General features: G+C 39.8%; 2 protein-coding genes across 10 annotated transcripts in view; one reads left to right on the top strand and one right to left on the bottom strand.

Annotated features, from left to right (window-relative positions):
• The first annotated feature begins 470 nt into the window (after positions 1-470).
• Positions 471-20,441, top strand: RAB14 (RAB14, member RAS oncogene family). Its single transcript, XM_027550689.1, has 8 exons — positions 471-830; positions 8,164-8,222; positions 9,230-9,283; positions 10,584-10,761; positions 13,596-13,662; positions 16,496-16,583; positions 16,936-16,966; positions 18,170-20,441. The coding sequence occupies exons 2-8, from the start codon at positions 8,171-8,173 to the stop codon at positions 18,345-18,347; spliced, it is 648 nt and encodes a 215-aa protein (XP_027406490.1). The 5' UTR covers positions 471-830; positions 8,164-8,170; the 3' UTR covers positions 18,348-20,441.
• CNTRL (centriolin) overlaps positions 19,790-22,740 on the bottom strand; it is an 89,310-nt gene continuing 86,359 nt past the window's right edge. For 8 of the 9 annotated variants that reach the window (XM_027550687.1, XM_027550688.1, XM_027550685.1 and 5 more), the window contains one exon: positions 20,047-22,644. The gene's annotated coding sequence lies outside the window, so the exon portion shown is untranslated. Of the gene's footprint in view, positions 22,645-22,740 lie in introns of all 9 variants that reach the window. The other variant, XM_027550681.1, reaches the window with a different exon arrangement.

Here is a 22,740-nt window from a genome sequence, read left to right as displayed (position 1 = left end):
TAAGGGACAGAGGTGAAACTGAGCACAAAGTGTAATTTCCTAGCTGCATGATCTTGGACAAGCGACTTGCTCAGTCTGAGCCTCAGTTTTACCATCAGTAAAATCGGGATATGCACATTCTGGGGCTGTTGGACAGGGACCTAGCGTGTTCACCGTTAGGTACGAATCGCTCAATACATACATGTTGAATGAGTGCAGTAAATGTGTGCTTAGCATAGTGGCCGGTGTACGGCAAGCGTCCATTAAGTGACAGTAAAAATAGTAAAAAGTCCCCAGCACAACAATCCTAGACACGCAAGAACCAGAGGTACTTCAGCAGGTCCTACGCGAACCTGCGCAGTAGCTCCCCCAAGAGGGGAGGACACGAGACTGCGCTTGCGCGTGAGTGCTCTCCTCCGCCCCTTTTGGCGCGAGGACCAGTGGGGCGGGCTCGGCGGCGTCGCGACGAGTGCAGAGGGCAGGACTGAGGAAGGGGCGTGGCCAACAGGCCGGGCCCCGGCTACCCTCTTCCGGGCTCCCCCAGCTGCGCGCGCATCCTCCTCCCCCCCTTCTTTTGTGGTCCGACCCATCGCGAGGGTGACAGGAAACCCTGTGCAGGGAGCGCCGCCATCTTGGACCAGCCCGAGGAAGATCCTGAGGGAGCCGCGGGAGCAGTCGCCGCTGCCACCGCCACTGCCGCCGGCGCGTCTGCAGCTCCTCGGCCTGCCCGCTGCCTGCCCGGGCCCCGGCCGGCCGCCCCCGCCCCTGTCCCGCTGCGCCCACCCTCCTCTTCCTCGTCCTGACGCCCCCCTCCCGCCCGGAAAGCTGCCCAGCCACCAGCAACCCCCCAGGTAACCCCGGCCTTCCGCAGGGGCCGGCCGGCCGGTCTCCTCGCCGGGCTCTCCCGGGGTCAGCGGTGGGGGCGACGGCGGGCTGGGGGCGCGGGCGCGAGGCGCCGCGGGGCGGCCGGTGTCAGGCCGCAGCGAGCCCGGGGTCGGCTGTGGGCTCCGCGGCGCAGGGCCTGACAGGCGTCCGTGCGGGGGCGAGGGTGTCCCCGCGCGGCGCCCGCCGGAGCCCCGGGCCTCCCCGCCCAGCGGCGGGCTCCGGGCGCGGCGTGGGGAAGGGTGGGTGCGGCGTCTCCTTGCCGCCGCCGCATCTGTCCGCTCGAGCCGCGCCGCCCCGCAGCCCGCGAGCCCCGGACGTGGCGGCCCCGGGCCCATGGGCCACTCTGGCCCCGGGCACAAAAGCCGGCCGCCCGGAGCCCCGCCGGCGTCCTGGCCCGCCTCCGGCGTCCTTGCCGGTGGGGTAGACCGGCGTGGCCTCGGGCTGGGCGGGGGTCTGGGGGTCCGTGCGGCGAGGCTCTGGTTCGGGGGAAGCTCTGTAATGTCTGTGGAATTCTGTGCGGCCTCGTCCGTCGGTAGCGTGTGGAAATAACGAGGACAAAAAGTTTTTGGCCTTTCTAGAATGTAAGCAAAGAAGGCGGAGCCAAGTGGTTTCGGTGGTTTGCTCTTTGCCGCGTGCTAGACGCGGATTTCAGGTGTTTAGACCCGCAGGTTTAGCTTGCTTCACGTTGCTCTGGGTGGTGAGTACAGGATCTTCGTCTTCCAGGTGAGGAAGCTTAGGTGTGGAAGTGCGATGTGGCCGATTAACGATGTTACATGCACACTCAGGTTAGGCCAGGGGTACACACATGACCATTGAACATGTAGCTACAGTCTAATTCCTTTTTTCCTATGTTTGCGTTTGGATAACAGCTGACTTCTCCTTTATGACCCAGTCTGTCTGCCACTACACTGCTGGTTCACATTCTTACAACCCCAGAGGATAGATGACAAGATTTCCGTTTTCAGTTTGAAGAAGAAACGAGTTCCCAGAGAGCACATGCTTTCATGGTGGTCCCACAGCAATTCTCGAGAGTCCAGATTTGAAGTCTTGCAAAGTCCTGCTCGCTTCATTACTGTCCGAACTGCCTAGTATTTCGGTGTGGTGGTCGAGGACAAATTTGACCTTGCAGTAACCCAGCTCCCACTCCCCCATTCCTCAAGACGTTGCAGAATTTTTCTTCAGTTTTTTGCTTACACCCATTTACTTGGTCATGCCTTTGAGACTTGTAGTGGTTAGGAGTTTTGGAGGGTTCCTGCTCCAGTAGTGCACTTCCTAGTGACTTCAAGCAAATTCTTCACCTCTTCAGACTAAGGGTCCTTATCCATTCAAGGGATAACTGTACCTCCATTTTAGAGTTGTTGTGAAGATTTAAGTGGGGTTTAAAACCCTTAGCACATGGCTTAAAGTTTGGTCAGCTTCCATTGTCTCTGACAGTGCCAGGCTAGTAGTGAGTGTCTAAGGTTTGTTGAGTGAGTGAGAGGAACATGGCTTTGGAGAGCTATAGAGTTAGATCTGAGCCTTAATCTTAGCTTTCCCTTTAGTGGTATATGACCATGGGTGTATCTCCTCTCTTGAGCTGGCTTCCTTATTTGTAAAGTGAGTTTTTAGAATTAGAGATTGCTTATAAAGTAGCTGACATATATTAGGCACTCAGTAAATGGCAGTTACTGTAAAGATGTAAAACTTTTAGAATTTTAATAACCTAACAAATTCCCTTGGAATTAAAGCTACACTTAAAAACTTTTTTTTTTACATTTCATGGTAAACTTCATTGTTGTGCATACTGCAACCTTACACCAGAATGTGGAGTGTTTTTACAACTGATTTTTATCAGTATTAAAAATCTTTGCGTAATTTTAGTAAAATATTATACAATTAGAGGAAACTTTGTGTAAGGCAAATAAGTTACTTTAAAACTAGGTCTACTGAGATATGTTTCATTTTTTTAAAACTTGAAACATTTTTTTGTGATTAAGGATGCTGTGCATTACCGGAGACAGCAGTGTACATACAAGTCGAAGTATCAAAGATACTATACTTTTAAGAAACTTTTTCTCCTAGATAGTTTTAAACGTATGCAGAATAGAGTAGTATATTGAGCTTTCATATACCCATTATCCAGTGTCGGCAGTGCTCAGTCTTATTTCATCTATATATACTTGCACCCTCTCCACCAAATTGTTATTTTTAAAAAACTTTTCATTGGAGTATAGTTGGTTTACAATGTTGTATTAGTTTCTGCTGTACAGAAAAGTGAATCTGTTATACATACACATACATCCAGTCTCTTATTTTTATTTTTTATTTACTTTTAAAAATTCTATTTTTATTTTTGACTGAGTGGGTGTTCGTTGGCGTGCACAGACTTCTCATTGCAGTGGCTTCTCTTGTTGTGAGGCACAGTCTCTGGGGCACTCGGGCTTCAGTAGTTGTGGTGTGTGGGCTTAGTTGCTCCCAAGTATGTGGGATCATCCCGGAACAGGGATCGAACCAATGTCCCCTGCGTTGGCAGGTGGATTCTTATCCATTGCGCCACGGGGAAAGTCCTTCCACTCGACTTTAGATTCTTTTCCATCTACCAAATTATTTTGAAGCAAATCTCAGACATCCTTTCCTCAGTAAATTTTTCACTGTTTCTGATCCTTTTAATTCTAAGTGCAGGGTTTTAGTTTTGTTTTTTCTCGTGAATAGTTTCCTTCTGTGGACAGAGGTACAGTATTACTTTATTTCCTATTCACAGCGTGCCATCATAATTAGCAGAAAAATTTTGTCTTTCTCTTGACACATGGAGAAATCAACTCTTTTCTTACCACATTAATTTATAAAAAAGTGTGACATTAAATATCTTGTCAAAACTGAGGTGATTTTTAGGTGGGTCTCGGAAATGAGTGGGTTATTTTCAGAGGTTGCTTTAAGGTTGAGGACAGGAAATTGACCACAGATTTTGATTAGTTTAATAGCTTACCTCCCAAAGTTCTGTGTCCACTCGACTGACAGATCAAGTAGAGACCTGCAGTGGTTTCGGAAGCACACCAAAGGGCTTCTCTTCTTGAGTTGTATGAAGTGAGGGCCCATGCTATGCTAAGTCACTTCAGTCGTGTCTGACTCTGTGCGACCCCATAGACGGCAGCCCACCAGGCTCTCCCCCATCCCTGGGATTCTATATGTGTATTTTTTGATCATTACTGTATTGTCAAAACCTAACATAATTTAAAAATTTTTATATTGGAATCACAAAAGCAGTTTATCTTGGTTGAGGTGTTTTTAACAGCATTTTTCATGTATAAAAAAGCCTCACTTAAACTATAAGGGTCAGAATTTAAGTAACCCAGAATATATTTATTTAGGGGTTGCTTTTTTCCTTTGTTGTCTTGAATCGGTTACATAGAAATTACACAGTAACACCTTATGTCCTAAGAGTGGAATAAAATAGCTGTGTAACAGCTGTGAAAGGATTAGACAAGCCTGTAAGTTAATACAGCAAGGAGTCAAACCATAAGAAAATGAGAAAATGGACTCCATTATTGGGAATTAGAGCTGTTTCTAGTTTTTATGTATTTTGTTGTTTTTTGCTTTGTTTTTATTTTTGGCAGCACCAGGGGGCTTCTAGGGTCTCAGTTCCCCCGACCAGGGACTGACCCTGGGCCCTCAGCAGTGAAAGCAGAGTCATGGCCGCCGACGGCCAGGGGGACCCCCCCCTTTTATTTGTTTTGACTCTGATCACGAGACACTTCATATGCTGTTCCCCACGTTATTGGTAAATGTGGAAGTAATGTTGGAAATATGGCTGGGGTTTTTTTGTTCTTGTTTCACATTAGAATTATATGTAAAATGCTTAAAATATTTTAACAGTCCTTTTTTTTTTACTTTTAATATTTTAGAGTATATAGTAGATGTTTATAGTGTTCTCCCAGTGATATGTAAGGGCTTCCCTGGTGGCTCAGGGGGTCTGCCTGCAGTGTGGGAGACCCAGGTTCGATCCCTGGGTTGGGAAGATCCCCTGGAGAAGGAAATGGCAACCCACTCCAGTATTCTTGCCTGGAGAGTCCCATGGACAGAGGAGCCTGGAAGGCTACAGTCCATAGGGTTGCAAAGAGTCGGACACGACTGAGCGACTTCACTTTCTTTCTTTCTTAGTGATATGTAAAAAAAAGTTAATAGTTTTCCCCTTCCTTTTTTCTCTTTAATTCCATGTGTTAATTTTTTAGTTTGGTGTGTATCCTTCTATATTGTATCCATGTAGGATTGAGTGTGTGTATGTCTTTAAAAATGGGTATATGTTATCTCATGGAACTCTGCAGCATGGTTTTTTTTTTTCACTTAAAATCATGAACATGCTTCCGGGTTAATGCATGTATCTAAATGGTTTTTCAATTAGATGTGTATCATTTCATAGGACTGACGTACTTTATTTAATCAAAATATTTTGGCACTTCAGATTCCCACAAGCGCAGTATTTGAAAGTACCTACCTTCCTCTCTATTTGTACATTTCAGAACTAGTCATTTATATGTATAGTTCTATTTGGAACACTGTCTGATTCAGTAGATGGAGACAATGTGATTCTGTTCTGGCACAACAGTGATTAGTGTTTAACATGCGTTTAGTAACCATTAGGTCTATATGTATTGGCCTGGAAATAGATCCATGCTGTTATGAAGTGAAAAAAAAAAAGCACCCGTTGTAGAGTTTCATTCAGTAGCATACTCCATTTAAATATATTTCTTACCTTAATAGTGGTGTATGTTTCATGTTCACAAGATGAGGTTGAGAAGTCCTTTGCTAAAACAGTATTAATAAGGGCAAGTGTTCAGTCCTGTCCAGCTCTTTGCGACCCCATGGACTGTAGCTTACCAGGCTCCTCTGTCCGTGGAATTCTCCAGGCAAGAATACTAGAGTGGGTAGCCATGCCATTCTCCAGGGGATCTTCCCAACCCAGGGATGGAACCCAGGGGTCCTGCATTGCGGGCAGATTGTTTACCACCTTAGCCACCAGGGAAGCCCCAAGCATAGTTACAGGGGGCCCCTTGAACATGGTTGTTGCAAATACGAAATTCTGAGTGACCTCTGTCAGTTAACTCTGGGAACCTTTTTAAACCTTCTGTTGGTGGCTACAGTGCTTGGTAGTTTTTGCCTGCCTGTCTACTGCAATTAGTTAGTTTGACTAGTTCTCCTTTAACTCTGCTTTTTAGGATTTTTATTGTAATTTTTAAGAAACTTAACCAGAAAATTGGGTGAGGAGGTGGAGAACAGGGTGCTGGCTTTCAGTCTGAAATAGTGATAATTCTCTTTTATTTGTAAATAGCTTACTAATTAATGGTTGGAAATAAAATTTCAAAATCAGTCATCTCAAATATTAACAAATGCTTGTATGATTAATTAGCAAGTACACAAATTAGTACAACTAGAACTGGTTTATAATTTCATGATTAGCCTTTAGAGCCTTTCAAATAGAAACTGGGATTGTTAAGAGTCCACAGTTTTAACATAATAAAATGAAAGGAAGCATAGTATGTACAGCTATAACTAAGTTAGAAGAAAGAAAAGATACAGCAACATCAGAGGAGACCCACGAGAGTAGCAGTCATTTAAAGATGACTAATTACTTTCCCCCAAGTTTGAATGGGGAAAAAGAAGTTTAAAAGAGAAGTTAAAAATGAGTTAGAAGAGAGGAACCTGAAGGGAATGCAGCCCAAGAAGAAATTAATAACCTTTAAATATCATTCTTATTGTGAGAGATGATTCTTTTCCTTGTCTTCAAAATTTGGTGAATAATACAGATCAGTTTGAACCTCGGGACCAAGGTCATTCTTGTTTCTGGAAAAAGGGAATCAATCATACTCATGTATGATGTTCAGAATCACAGTTACTTTAACTAGAAACACTTTCTTTTCTGAATGAACTGGTCAAGGGAGTTTTCTGTGATGTGACTGATGACAAATGTGTTACAGCATGTCCCAGTTCTGTTAAATGTATTTCATACAGCTAAGCAGGAAGACTATATTGTGTGAAATGATTGTCTGGTAATTTACCGTAATTAACAGCTTTCTCTTCCCTAATAACAATAATTCACTTATTTTAAATATGTACTCTTTCTGCAAGTTAAATTTTATTAGTTACTTAGAAATTTTATTTGAAATATAACATATAGTAAGCTGTTAATTACAGTAAATGAGTTTCCCCAATCCTGTTAAGTATCTGGCTTGCGTATGTGACAGTTGGCTAGAACAGTAAAAACCAGATTAAAAAAAATATTGGAAAATCAGTTTTTGTAAAAATGAGGTTAAACCTTCATATTTATAAAGAATTTTCATCTTCAGCTGAAAACTGCTTTGAGAATAAATTTTTTTTTCTTTCAGTTTTATTGGGGAATACAGTTTATTGTAAGTTATTACCAGTATTAGAATTCACCTCTTATTTCTCTAGGACCTAGCACAGTGTCAGACACAGTCAAGGCATTCATTTGAATAAATTGGAGAGGTTTTTTTAAAGTTATTAAAAGTAGGAGAGAAATTAGATTTCTTTAGGTTAAAGTCTTCTGTGGGGGTGAGAAATGAGCTGTGATCTTCAAACATATCTTGTAATACATAAACTTTCAAATTTTACAACTACAATATGTCATTATTTCTCTTAACTCCTGGAAAAATATATAGCAGACATATTGTTAACCTTCAAATACTGTATTAGGAACTGTATGAAATGATCAATAATTGACTTAAAAAAAATCTACAACAAAAACAGTTTCATGTGGTTCTATTTCTGACATTTCACTTAGAAATAATATAATTACTTTTTCTTTGGATGCTATGATTATTTCAAGTAGAGTGAAAGGGTTTTTTGTGTTTATAAGTTGGTGGTTACTTTTTACGACATTCTATTGTAAAATCAAAGTGTTCCAAACAAATAGATCATTAGACTTGAGTTAACGGCTGCAACGGAGACCTTAACAGGGGAGGAGGACTATTGATAATGATACTATTTAAACTTAAATTTATAAAGATTTCCTTGATTGAAGTTTTCCAGAGTAGCATTTCTTATCTGGTATTTCCTAAAGTGAAATATTGGAATTGTTTTGACACATGTTCTCTTTCTGTGGGTGATACGTGAGAGTGCTGGAAGTGTTCATTCGAGAGAGTCTGCGTATCTGATTAATTTGGGAAATGCAGTTTTCTCTGCTGTTGTAACCTCCATTTTGTTTATAATCACTGTGGTTAATTTTATATATCTTTACAGGACACACGGCTTGGATAACTTGAGCATACTTTTTCCCTGAAGTAACTCAGTTTTCTTTGTTTCTAGTGCCACCATGGCAACTGCCCCGTACAACTACTCCTACATCTTTAAATATATTATTATTGGTAAGTTTGTTTAACTTATACTCTTGTTTGTTCTCCAAAGGTTAAAATGCAAAATGTTTATATGCTAATACTTAACATAGTACCCCAGAGGAAGTGAATACTTGTCTTTTTCACTGCAAAGTTAAAACTCCTTTGGTAGGATTTTTTTATCAGTGACCTGTTTACTTTGTGACCCTGGGTACAAAGCTGGCTACCTTTGAAGTGACTTGAGGGCTACCTGAAAGTTAATACTGGGAATGAGATTAATTTCCTAGGAGTGTTGATACATTCCAAAAATATCATGAAATTTCTCAGAGCCCCCTGGATTCCAAAAATTGATAAAAATTCAGAATAATTGTGTAAGATACATGAAATAAATCGTAGTTTTTCTCTTGCTGTTTATCCATATGTAAGAGTAAGTTGAAATATACGTATTTTTCTTTTAATTCTTCCTGTTAGTTTGGTTTAATATTGAGCTTATGTGACTATATTGTAATGCTTCCTTCACCAAAGGTTAAATTGCTGTCAGTACAGTCAGAGATGATACCTGTTCCATTCGGATTTTCATGTGATGCACATTCTTTTGTGGAATTCTATAAGAAATATGAGATAAAATGGGATCTAGTGAATCAGATTTCCAAAGCTTATTATTTCTACTTGTTCTGTGCTGCCCTTTTGGTCACTCCCAGGAGTTTTTGGCTTTTATGCATGGGTTAAGGGAAAAAACAAAAAGTTGTAATAGTTTAAAGTAGAAAACACTGTTCAGTTTTTCTGTTAAAAAGCTTTTCCCAGCTGGTGTCTATTTATTGACATAATTCATAACCAGATTCTACCACCAGTGAATGTTGGGAATAGTCAATTTATATATCACAGTGAAAACCTACCTTTAGGATCTTTTGAACTCATTATAAATGATGAAAATGAAAATTTTTAAGTGCCCAGAGGTTTGTGATGTAATATGGTAAAAGAGGTATAGCAATCATTGCATGTAATTATAAGAGGATAAAATTGGAACTTTTTTTTAACAGGGGACATGGGAGTAGGAAAGTCCTGCTTGCTTCACCAGTTTACAGAGAAAAAGTGTAAGTTCAGTGTGTAAGACAAAACATTGGCGGATTCTTACTGTCACTTTCCTGCCTTTTAAAAAGTGTTCTTTTCAGTACACTCTATGCAATAGAATATAACTTTTCCCTATGTATATGTACTTTTGTCTTTAGGAAGTGATTTTTTTTTTAAATAGGTACAAATGAAATATACTTGTATGTATGGTGGTGTTTTTTATGCCATATATAGTTTGATTGACTAGATTTTTGATAATACAAACTTTGGTTTTAAATATATATGCTATTAAAAATAAAAATATATAATTTCAAATTTAAATTATCTTTTTCTTGTTCTCTGACTTTCCATTGTAGAAATTATCTTATTAGGGGGAATGTGCTTATATATCATTTGCTAATAAATAATAATAGATTGGAAATATTTAAAATGGAATTCTTTCTGCATTCATGACTGGTCATTTTAGATTCAAAGTGCTACTCTGTCTTGTGTGGTAGGAGAAGGGGCCATTTTATTTTATGTAACCGATAGGCTAAATATAGTTGAAATTGTTTCCAATAGTTAAGATTATTTCTGTGGCATTTTTTAGCTTAATGTAACGTTTTATGAAGTGTTTAGCAGTCTGTGTACTGTAGAGGAGTAATGGTGGATATAGGTTTTCAGTGGCCTAGTTATAAAGAAAGGATTAGTAGACTTGTCCTATTGGATTAGACTTGCAAATATATAATTATAAATACTAAATTTCATGACAGTCTTTGAAGTATTGATAACGTTTTACAGAATAAATACTTGTTTGATTGAAAACTCCTAGAGTCTTAAAACTGTTAATTTGTTATTAGGTAAGAATTGTCAGAAGGCTAAATAGTATAATGTTGTTACGAAGAGTTTATTAAAATCCTTATTTTTAATTAGCAGGTAGCCCAGAGGTCAGTAAATAGTAACCTGTGGGCCAGGTCCTGGCACTGCTTGTTTTTAGAAGTAAGGTTTTACTGGAATGCTGTCATGCCTATGTTATGTATTGTCTGTGGCTGCCCTTGTGCTTTAGCAGCGTGGAGTCCTTGGAACAGAGGTCTTTTGGCCTGCAAAATGTGAAATATTTATTATTTGGTTCCTTGCAGAAATTTCTAAGCCTTGTTCCAGTCACATCCCTGTGACTCCTTAAGGGTTTTTGCTAATTTTTTTCTTTTCATGCAGGCTTTAACCTGTTTATAGCCTATAAGCATTAATGAGTCTTTTGGTTGTCTAGTACATCATTTTCCCATTGATCTTAATTTGAAGCTTTCTGCAAGTTGGAATATTGTTATTTCTTTTCTTCCCTAACAGTTATGGCTGACTGTCCTCACACAATTGGTGTTGAATTTGGTACAAGAATAATTGAAGTTAGTGGCCAAAAAATCAAACTGCAGATCTGGGATACGGCAGGACAGGAGAGGTTCAGAGCTGTCACCCGAAGCTACTACAGAGGCGCCGCGGGAGCACTGATGGTGTACGACATCACTAGGTGAGGGGCCCATGGTTCCCAGCCTTCATACTCGAGCAAGGAAATCTACTTCAGGCAGTGGGTTTTTTTTAAAGTTGTTAGGCATTCTATAGTTTGTAATTGTGTATCTGTTAAATGACTTATTATTCGGGTTTTATGGTTTTTTTTTTCTCTAAATTGCTATGTGTGAGATTTTCAGATGTATTATCTGAAAGTGGGTAAGACTAAAGAAAACTTTAGGAGATGCTGGTGGAGCTAGTGAAAGAAGACTCTTCTGAAAAGCAGTATCAGTTGAATTATTTGAGGTGAAATATTTCACACCAAATATTTTTACTTCAGTAGAAAGCAAGCAAATCTTTAAGAGTTACTCTGTTCAGCCTCTTGCCTGTGGACGGAGGAGCCTGGTGGGCTGCTGTCCATAGGGTCACAGAGTCGGACACGACTGAAGCGACTTTGCATGCATGCATGCATTGGAGAAGGAAATGGCAACCCACTCCAGTGTTCTTGCCTGGAGAATCCCAGGGATGGAGGAGCCTGGTGGGCTGCTGTCTATGGGGTCGCACAGAGTCAGACACGACTGAAGCGACTTAGCAGCAGCAGCAGCAGTGTTAAAGTTCATGTCTTTTCAAAATAAGGCCAAGCAAAGGAATTAAGTAGTTTTGCTAATCCAACGTGGTAGATTATAAAAAATTCTCATACTTGAATCTGAAATATTAAAATTTTTTGTGTCCTAAAATGGATTGAAGTAGCTCATGATACTTCATGCTGCAAGATTAAATTTATTTCAACCCTGCTATTTATGGAAACTCAAAAGTAATTGATACGGAATAACAAAACTGGACCTTAAATGTTTGATTTGGGAAAATTGAGCCACTTCATTAAACGCTGTGCTGTTTGTCTGCTCTAAGCTAGAAAATGAACTAGAGCACCTTTCATATTAATGCAGAGTGTCTAAAGCAGAGTGACTCTTGTCTCACCTTCGAGCGGGTAGGAATCAGTAAGTGGGACCAAGTGATAGACTTTCACGTGTATTTCCTTTTGGATAATGCTTTGCCCTGCTTTTGAAGAGTCACAGTGAGAAGTTCTATAGTAAAGGGACTCTGCTGCTGCTACTGCTGCTGCTAAGTCGCTTCAGTCGTAAGTTTGTTTAATTTAGTGTTTCCTAAGGTTATTTTCGGAGAAGGCAATGGCACCCCACTTCAGTACTCCTGTCTGGAAAATCCCACGGATGGAGGAGCCTGATAGGCTGCAGTCCATGGGGTCGTGAAGAGTCGGACATGACTAAATGACTTCACTTTCACTTTTCACTTTCATGCATTGGAAAAGGAAATGGCAACCCACTCCAGTGTTCTTGCCTGGAGAATCCCAGGGACGGGGGAGCCTGGTGGGTTGCCATATATGGGGTCGCACAGAGTCGGACATGACTGAAGCGACTTAGCAGCAGCAGCAGCAGCAACAAGGTTATTTTATTTATTTAGAATAAAGATAGTGGATGGTTATGATTATAGTCTTGTAGTTTTACTAAATTTTCGAATTGGGTGGTCTCAGGGCAAAACAGAGGGAACAGCCTTAAGGCTCTTCACTGGAGCCAGGCAACTGGTAAATAGTTTTGTGGGAAGACAGGTAAAGAACCTGGCCATTTGTACAGACATCCTTTTATGTGGGATGCATTCCTGAAGGCTCTGCATAGTTGAAGACTGCATTCATTATTAAAATCTAACTATGGTGATGTGTACTTAAGTGTATCTATAGATTGTAGATTGTTTTGCTTTTCTTTGTGTGTTCTTTAATTCCAGCCTATTGAGATATGAGTGATAAGGCTTGTGCTTTTTAAAATTTATATTTGATCACTGTTTACTTGGACAAGTTGAAAACACTGGGAAAAAAATTTTTATGTGACTTTTTTGACATGTAGGTGGTGGTTTGTGTATAACATGATATAGTACAGTAAAAAGAAATTCTGAGTAAGGAATTCTTTTCAGTTCTCTCTGGGAAAGGAATATATCAGATTCTGTTTGGTATATCAGATTTTATATGAACACTGGCAGCTGGAGATGATGGAATATATTCACTAGACTGAACTCGAAACACTTCAAGGACACAGTGTCTGTAAAAGGTCCTGCACCTGGCTCTGAAATCATTTCTGCCTCTTTATGGGCCTCTGTTGCCTCACCTAATAGATTAATGTTCTATGAGTCTGTATAAATTAGAAATATTTTTAACCATCAAAATTAAAAAAATGTTTTGACCTTTTTGGTAAAGTCTAATAGTGGTAGTATATTCTGTATTATTTTAAATTATTTGGATTTGTTTGCTGTCTTAGGTCCTACTTGGCTAATGCAAAGGAGCCAGGAGTTTTTAAATTCTCAGATTGGAGAAAATGAAGAAATAAGGCATTATGAATCCTCAAATGATTTAGCTGCTGGTAAATGAGAGTGTACAGTTAGGATAAACTCACCCTCTGATATACCTGGGGACTTCAGTTTCCAGTCAAATGTATTAATCTTCTTAAAGCCGATTTTTAAAATTCAGAGTTCAGAATTATTTTCCATTAATTTTTTATCTTGTTCTTGCTTGCTTATTGGTCTGTTTATGTTTTTAAATGTAAATAATTTACTCCTGATGTATAAGTCATTAGCAAAGTTGTTGACTATTGAGTTATTTAAAACAAAAGGTTTGGCTAGATATTTGAAAAGTGTGTGTTTACATTCCACAATTCTCTAGGGCAGCAGTCTAGTCAAATCAAAAATATTTTTTAAGTATATATTTAAAATATATTTGATGAAGTTTCTTTTTTTCCTATTGAAATGGCAACTGTATGTGGCAGTCACAAAAATAAACTTTAATTTTTGCAGAAGAAGTACATATAATCACTTAAGCAGCTGGTTGACAGATGCAAGGAATCTCACCAATCCAAATACTGTAAGTTAAATGATGTCTATTGTACAAAAAGCTTAAGATCTAAGTTGACCCAGAAAGGAAAGCCACTTGCTAAGTGGACTTTTTGTATTTGGGTACTAAGAATGAGAGAGTCTTTATTCTTAAATTGAAGAAAATGTAAAACCTTTTTTCGAATATGGACTATGCCAGGTTTCACACTTACAGTTGGTTTTTGTTCATGTTTGTGGTTTAAGAAAAATGAAAGTTACTAGTGGGGTGGTGATCTCATGTCACATGGAGACTATGAAATCTGAAACTTTCACTTTAATCTGCATTAATTTCATAAAACGTTACCATTAGAGGAAACTGGGCAAAGTGTACTGGGATCTATTATTTCTCACTACATGAGTCTCCATAATTTTATTAATGTCAATTAAAAATAAAAACTGTTCTGCGTATTATAAAAAATTAGCCAGTCTGAAAAGATTTATTTGAGATTTTAAAGACTAGCTACTATGGTAGGCTCTGCAGTATACAAAAAAGAATGTGGGTCTTTGGCCAATACAAGGTCATCGTCCAGCAGGGAGATCACCTGTGGGGATACAGATAACTACTGGGAAGCAGAGTGAAACAGGCTGGACACAGCGTGGCCGGGGTAGCGCTTGCTAGTGGTGTGTTTGGGGGCAGCCAGTGTGAACAGTGCCGTCTGGAGAAAGCAGGTTGACAAAGGAGGTGTTGTTTGATCTGGGACTTAGGAGTAGAAGGTTTTGGTAGATTCTGCAGAGGGTATTCCAGGAACAAGTGAGGGAAGGCCCTGAGCAGGAACAGACTGAGCTTTGTGAGAGTAAGGCCTGGGTCTCACTTAGCTTTGTGCCCCAGAGCCTGGCAGTGGCCTGGTTTAGTAAATACGTAATCAGTGCTAAGATTGGCTTTCATCAGGGAACAGCAACTTAATTATTTTTAAGAGTCAGTTAACATGGTTTGCCTTTTATGCCAGGGACTGTGTCTGGGACTTCCCTATCCATTATCACAGTAAACCCACTGTAGGTATACATGCAAATCTATAGGTGAATGGTCATACAGCTTTGTTTGCAGTAGTCAAAAAAGCAACCTAGATGGCTGTCAGTAGGTAAACGGTGAAACAATTTGGTGCATCTGTTCTTGGGAATACTCTCCAGCCATACAAGGGAATCACCTGTAGATAAATAGATCTCATGGGCGTTGTGCTGAATGAAAAAAGTCAGTCTCGAAAGATTACATTCTGTATGATTCCATTTATATAAAACATTCTCAAAAAGAAAAGTTCTGAGTTGGAGAGCAGATTTGTGGTTGCCAGGGGTTAGTGACGGGGGTGAAAGGTGTGAGCTGACTGTAAAGAGGGCAGCACAGTCCAGTTCCTTTGTAGTGAAGAAGCTGATCGTGGGGACACAGATCTATACCTGCAGTAAAACTGCATAGAGCTATACACAGTAAAGCTGAACTCGCAGTGAGGACTGTAGACTGTGCCAGTGTCAGTTCCCTGGTGTTGAGAGTGTGTTAAGATCCTAGTATTGGGGACGCTTGGTGAAAGGGATATAAGAGCTCTACTCTTCTGTAAACTTTTGTGATTCTTTTGTTATGTAAGTAAAATACTAAAAACATCAAGAAAAAACTTATTGTAGAGAGTCATTAGAGGAGCATAATAAAAAAAAATTAGCCATGTCCTTCTTGTTTCATTTATGCCTCTTAAAATCTTACCAGATCTCATTATAGAAGAAAGAAAAAAAATCTGTTACATTTTCTGTAACTTTGCCTTTGATTTCTATGTGCAAGTTGCATACTTTCTACTTTTGTTGATAGTGCTGTTGTACCTGTCTTGTTAGCATGCCACCTTGTGCCTCCCCTCTCACGAAGATGGGAAGTGTGGTTTGGAAATGCTTAAGGAATGGAGAGCAGGCAGTGTTGTCTCCATTAAGCAAACATTTCTTAAACTGAGTGCCTGTGTTATAAGGCCCTGTACTACTTAGCCATTGTGACTTTACCAACTTTGACTTTTTAAAAAACTTGATTTCATTTTTTAAGTGTAATTGCCTTACTCTTTACTGGATAGGTGGACTGACCGTATGTGAAAATGTTTTCCCATCCTCAGTGGGCACCTGTCCACACTGATTGAAGAACGCTAAAGGTGGACATTTGGGTCAAAATAGTTACAGTTCATGGACACCATGTTTTGAAAGGACAGCCAGGGGCTGAAATTTCACGTGAAAAAAAGTTAGTGATGGACAACCCTTTTAGTTGAAACCATCCATTTCTAAAGTATCTGGATTTACCACATCAGTTTTGAAGGGGAACATATTTTGCTTTGAATATGAAGTCGCTGTACAGACGTTCTCCCACCCCTGCTGTCCCCTCTCCTGGATGCAGTCATTGTTATCAGCTGCTACAGACCTCGTCTAACCGAGGGATAGTGTAGGGGAGGACAGGATTGGAAGGTCACAGTTCGGGTTTTCTGCCTGAATTCTGATGTCCGCCTACCACGGACTCGTGAGTGATCTTCTAACAAGTCCTTGTTTGCTTTGAGTATCAGTTTCCTTACCTGTAGCCTCAGAAGTTGAACTAGTAGTTTTAAAGCTTTCTGTGGATTCCAGGAACTTAGGAAAATCTAATGAAAGGCAGAACCCTTCTCTTCCAGGCAGTGTCCTGGAGACACCCTCTGTGCCTCTTCATAGTTACACCTTCACGATTCTGTGGTCATCGTCCGATGGGTAATTGGTAGTATTTAGTTTCCTTTGTAGACCTGCATGTTTTTTCCTCCAGATTTTTGGATTTTAGAGTTTTCATGTCTGATTTAAAGGTTGCTTTTGTGTAAGACGTCTCTCTTTCGGTTACAATCCAGGTGATAATCCTCATAGGGAATAAAGCAGATCTGGAGGCTCAGCGGGATGTGACGTATGAGGAAGCCAAACAGTTTGCTGAAGAAAACGGTGGGTTTCTTGTGAGGTTTAATGGCGTTCGGTCACACATGTGAGATTTCTAAGGAGAAGTGGGGTTTTGACAATGCAGATGATTTGACAGTTTTTTCTTTTCTTAAGTGCAAATTGCTCAAATCGAAGAATGAGGAAATACAAAATGCGTTTGTATTTGGGATTCATTTTGAGGGCAATAGAATTATTTAATGACATAAAGATTCCTTCCATTTCAGACTCATAGTCTTTCATAAAATACTGTGGTGGTAGTACTGAAAGCTGATGGGAACGTTTTACTCAGAAGTCACTTAAGAGAATGTCCTTGTGAGTTAATTTGAAATGTGTTTCATAGTCTGAATTTTATTTTTAGGTTTATTGTTCCTTGAAGCAAGTGCAAAAACGTAAGTATGACTAAAATCAGTAGATCATTTAAAATTATATTCAAATTTCTCAAAGCAGAACCACATATATATATAAATGTATAATGTGTATGTACGTGTAGTGTATAATATGTAAATGTGTGATGCTTATGGACCACATATATATATAAATGTATAATGTGTATGTACGTGTAGTGTATAATATGTAAATGTGTGATGCTTATGGACCACATATATATATAAATGTATAATGTGTATGTACGTGTAGTGTATAATATGTAAATGTGTGATGCTTATGGACCACATATATATATAAATGTATAATGTGTATGTACGTACAGTGTATGATATGTAAATGCGTGATGCTTACGGCAGGGAGAAGAGCAAAAACCCCTTTGCTTGTTTCACGTTTCAAAATCATGTTTTTTGTTACTTTTCCTAAAATATTATACCTTGATTATACTCATTGGTAATACAGGTTAATAAATGAAATTGTGTTAACACAAATTGTGTAAAGGCTAAAAGTGACCTTTACAACCAAGGCTGAATTGGGCATCTTGGACTCAAGGTTGTTCAACCTGTTGATTTAATACTTGTCATTTTAGTAAAAGCATGACTTTAGGAAATATTCAATGTCTTAAGAGTAATTAGAAGCATAAGTAACATTTCTCATTGTTATTCCACGTTCATTATTGAACCCCAGCACTCCTGTCATAGTTCTTCATTTATTAAGCCAAATACTCCTTGCAGTGCTGAGAAGCTGGCCCCTTTTTGTTTAGCCTCATCTGTACTGTTGGTCCTAAAAGGGCCAATGTCAAACGTGAACATGGCTAAGCATGATAAGAACAGTACAGTTTATGCTTGGCTAATCAGACCATACAAATCCTGGAATACTGATTGGAGATAATTTTATTTCGGTTTAGAACACCCCCTACTGTGGCCTGCTTAATTATTGTTATATATTACTATATAGCATTTTAATGATTAGAGCACGTACAGTTTCACATTGGGTTTGTAGAAAGAGCTCTTAGTATTGTTGATATGCTTTCCAAAGAAAATATTTTCCCATGTTGTTCTTTAGCTCAGTCTTCTGGTAATCCCTTATTAGATGACAGTGGCTAAGTTGAAGACATCATGGCAAAGGTTAGCAAAAGGTCAGTGTGTAATGTCTTATGTTTTGTAGAAAGCTATGGTTTGCCAATAAAGTTGTTGATTGCCTCTTAGGGGAGAGAACGTAGAAGATGCTTTCCTTGAGGCTGCCAAGAAGATCTATCAGAACATTCAGGATGGAAGCTTGGATCTGAACGCCGCCGAGTCGGGTGTACAGCACAAACCTTCAGCCCCACAGGGGGGCCGGCTAACCAGCGAGCCCCAGCCCCAGAGGGAAGGCTGCGGCTGCTAGTGAGCTCCTCGCCGTGGCTCTCACTCGACCTTTCACCTCTGTCTGTTGGAAGCAGTACTTTTTACTGCCTCACTGTCTTCTGTACATCTTACTGGGTTTAATTAAAAAGAAAAAAACAACTCTGTTGTAAAAACAGTTTAACACAATACTAAACTGCTAAACAACTAGATGTAATCAGGTTATCAAAGGCAAGTAGAGTAATCCGTCTCTCCTGCATGGCAAATCGAGACTTTCCCCCCGATTGTCCTCGTGATAGGTGTGTCACCAGTCCACGATTTAGACTGAGCACTGATGCTGGACTTGATTTTTTTGCCCCTCCCTCTTTTGGCAAGGCTTTGTCTCATTGTACGGTTTAATTTGATGGTATCTTAAGCTTTCTTCCCATCTTTAACTGTTCAGGTATGTCTGTTGTAACCCATACATTTATTGCTGTGAAATGACTTCTGATGATAGAGAAAGGGTTCTTCAAAGCCTTTTGTTTTTGTCGGATAAATTCCCTGTTGTGTGGGTGGCATTTTTCTTAAGGCGGTTTGCTTCTGTCTTAGCCTTGCGCAGGGAAAATATCCATTTATCTTTTTTCTTATGCTTAATTAATAGCTTTATCCTTTTTTTTTTACACCATTTTATCTTTTTCTCTTTAGCAGAAAGTAAATATGTATAAAATTTGAAGGAACCGAACTAACAATACATTCTGTGTATATTATTTTAATGAAGAAAATAAATTGATTACTGGCCTTGGAACAGTATAAAATACCAGTTTGTACAGTAGGACCTGTATGTGACCATGTTACTCCCTTCCATTTCACACGAGGAAACAGACACAGCTTCTGTGCACACGATGTACTGGCTCCGCCCTTTGGTGCTGGCAGGGTTTGGGGACATCACGCTGGAGAGCGTTCCCGGCGCGAGACGATTCACACTAGCAGATTCTGTTCCGTCTCTGCGCTGTGGCTTACCTGCTGGTTTTCTTAACTGTTCTCGTGCAATCAGCAATGTGCTAACCTGCTTTTCTCTTTTTGTAAACATTTTGCATTACAGGCTGCATTTCTTGCCTTACTGTATAGAAGAAGAAAAAAGGCTGGTTTCTTATTGCACATTTTAAGCTTTTATACCTGTATCTCAGAATGGTAAGATTCTGAACCAGACAGCCAGAACCGCAGGTCTGCTGTTAAGGGATTTTAAATAGTGCATTTTTAACACTACAGTGAAATAATTTAAGATACCGCTTGTATTCTTAGTGTATTTATGTCATGTTGGCATAAGTTGTTCTGTGAAGGGGAAGGTGTTTCTCACCCTGTTTCAGTGTTTGTACTGATAGAAAGTAAGTTACTACTTTGCACTAGGCGGTGTGGCCACTGAAGAATACTGTACTGCAAGGAAACGATCTCATTTCTGTAGACAGCAAACTTACGTTTTACCAAGTTCTTTACTTCTGTTGATTGATTCCTAATTGAGTTTATGGTTCAGGCTGGGAATTGAGAAGTTATTTGAAGTAGGATAGGTAAAACCTCAGTATATTATATAAAATGCACCCTCAGCTCAACTGCTGTGTTTAAAATACACATTTTAAATCCCTATTTACAGACACTAAAGTAAGAAATACTGCTTTCTGGGTTGTAAACGCGTGGTAGTACCAGAGTCTTGTACAGTCAATGTTAAATAAAAGCCACAACTGGAATGTGCAGAAAACAGGATTTGGTTAATTTGTGGACTCATCTTTATTTTTGTCTTTAACTTTTTTAAAGAGCAAGATACCTGGAGTGTATCGGGTATGTTCTGGTAAGGACGCACAGTGATCTGTTCTGCTTACACTGTTGCATCACGAGGGACTCACCCAGGGACCATGACCTGCTGGCGTGTGTGTGTATATTTACAAAATCAAAACAAACGAACCACCCCCCGGGTACAAGGCAGCCATCCCAGACCGAAGTCTGTGGCTTGTGTAGGTGCAGTACCCTGGTTCCCAGAGTCAGCTACAGTGGGTCTTAATTGTTCTGTGACAGATTTACTCAGACTGCTGTACTCTTCATTTGATGTAACAAAATGCTATTAATCTAAATATTTGTAAATAAAGTACCTGTATCTAGATTAAAATTGTTTGCCTTATTTTCTAAATTATAACAGGATTTCATATTTTCTTCAGGCAAATAGCTATTTGGCATTAAGTTGCCAGTTTTTACTGCAGAACTGCCCTTAATTGTTGTTTAAAAAGAGACGTCTGCGTAAATAGTATATAAATCCACAGCACTCGGTAATGGAGCTCCGGTCTGACCCGTGCATTCAGATCCCACTCGCGGTGTTCTTTGGCCTTTTTCAGTGTGAGGTCAGCACGCCTGGTGGCTGACACTTCTCCCTTGACTCTGCTCAGGACCAGATTCTGGTATTTGCATGTGTGATCCCCTGTAATAAACCTGGGTGCTCAGAGAGAGGCAGACTGTTGTAAACATCTGTGTGCCAGACATTGGGCAAGTACCTTGGGGAGAATGTGAAATTCTTTTAATTTTTAATCCATGGAGAGCTTATTACTTGTGTGGTCACCTGCTTTTCTGGGCTCCTCGTTGCCCTTGCACCTATGAGGCCCTCCTGAGTAGTACTTGGTGCTCGGTACTCTGTGCGTTAGACATTCCGGGATGATGTTCAAGTATTTTTCATGGACAATAAAGTGTTTGATGCAGTGATTTTGATTTTTTTTGGGGGCGGGGGGGTGGGTGGCTGGTGATTTTTACATAATCCTAGTTGGAGGGAGTAGAGTTTCTTTGGAAAGACGTCTTTTGAGACCAGGTGTTTGGCTTCATACACGAATCACCTTCTAGGTCAATAAGACTGTAGTTTCGGGAACTTCTCCACATCTGTTGTTTTAAGTGTGCTCTTTTCTTATAAACATGTGGCTCAGTTCACAGCCTTAACAGAAGACCAAATGATTCCTGTTCACGTGGCAGTTTAGGAAGAAAATATTTTACTCTCATTCAGCACATGGACAGACCAGGAAACTGTCCTTGAAGGATTTCAATAATTGTTGAATTAGGCCAGGCTTCTAAGCATTTTGCCAAGACTTGTGAAAATGAAACAAAGAATGTAAGTAAAAAAGACACCATCAAATCAAGTTTACATCGGAAGTAGATGTTTTCTAGAACTTACTGGCTGTTAGTTTTATGACATTTTCACTGTCTTATATTCATCCCATGTCAGTCCCTAGCCCAGATCTTAATGGTCCAGCTCTAGGCAAACAACTTCTTAGGAATATAAACCTCAGCAGGTGGTCAGAGAATAGTGCTGTACTATATAAAGTATAACATGGTATATAATACCTGTTTCGGTTCAAAAGCTGTCTAGGAACCTAGAAAATAGGATTGTTTTAAAATATTCCCAAGTCTGAACACAGTTTGAATTTACCACTGGGTCAGATTCTCCAAGGGCTTCCCAGGTGGCTCAGTGGTAAGGAATCTAGCTGCCAGTGCAAGAGACATGGGTTCGATCCCTGGGTTAGGAAGATCCCCAGGAAGAGGAAATGGCAACCCACTCCAGTATTCTTGTCTGAATAATCCCATAGACAGAAGAGCCTGGTGGGTTGCAGTCCATGGGGGTCGCAAAGAGTCAGACGTGACTGAACGACTAAAAATGCGTGTGGATTTTCCAGAGTTCTAATTTTCCACCAAAGAAATGTTTCTCGTTGAAGAAAGGCTTCTGAAGTATATACTACAGTTTTATGACAAGTATTTTCAAAGCATTGACGTACAACATACTTCAACCTGCAGACAGAGACGGAAAGCCATCGGAAAGACTTGACGTTCTCTTGAAATTAGGGTAAAAAATTTATGGCTTTACTGTAGATCTGTGAAATGTAAAGTCAGATGTCAGACCCACATTTATTTTATCTTTTATTTTCATATGAAAATAGATTTTAAACAAAATCCAAAAATAACTTTTGGCACTATAAATAAAGAGGAGCCTAAGCATGTTGTTTTTAACCTAACTATAGATTTTACCAGTTTATAGATTCAGATCAGCACTGGTTTTATAATAATGCATTTCAAAGGTTAAAAAAAGAAAACCCTCAGCCATGTAAGACCCTGGTTTAAATAGTATACGATATTCCCATATGTACAGGTGACTTAACAAAAATGCTGAGAGTCGCTGTAGAAGTGGAATAAGCTACAGTGGAGTTTTCAGCATCTGAATTGACTGGATCTTGATAAAAACCAAGTGGCATTCTAATGAAGTTAGTGAGGTAGTGGAGAAAGTTATTTCCTCATATTTAGGCAAGACAGTCTTCCTCCATCTGGCTGAGCCACTCGTCCTACAACAGGATGAGAAAGGACTAAGGGTGAATTTCTGCAACAGTAAAAACAGGTTTTAGCTAAATTCACAGAACTAGATGATAGCATCATGGCTA

This window comes from Bos indicus x Bos taurus, chromosome 8 (assembly GCF_003369695.1).
Source record: "Bos indicus x Bos taurus breed Angus x Brahman F1 hybrid chromosome 8, Bos_hybrid_MaternalHap_v2.0, whole genome shotgun sequence".
NCBI lineage: Eukaryota > Metazoa > Chordata > Mammalia > Artiodactyla > Bovidae > Bos > Bos indicus x Bos taurus.
The sequence above is the reverse complement of the archived record's forward strand: the minus strand, read 5'-3'. Positions and strand labels throughout refer to the sequence as shown.

What these genes read in the sequence shown, in the direction of transcription:
- RAB14 (XM_027550689.1), top strand. Translation starts at nt 8,171, where the DNA reads ATGGCAACTGCCCCGTACAACTACTCCTACATCTTTAAATATATTATT. An exon ending in CTTTAAATATATTATTATTG is followed by an intron (nt 8,223 to 9,229) that starts GTAAGTTTGTTT and finishes TTTTTTTAACAG; the next exon opens with GGGACATGGGAGTAGGAAAG. An exon ending in CCAGTTTACAGAGAAAAAGT is followed by an intron (nt 9,284 to 10,583) that starts GTAAGTTCAGTG and finishes CTTCCCTAACAG; the next exon opens with TTATGGCTGACTGTCCTCAC.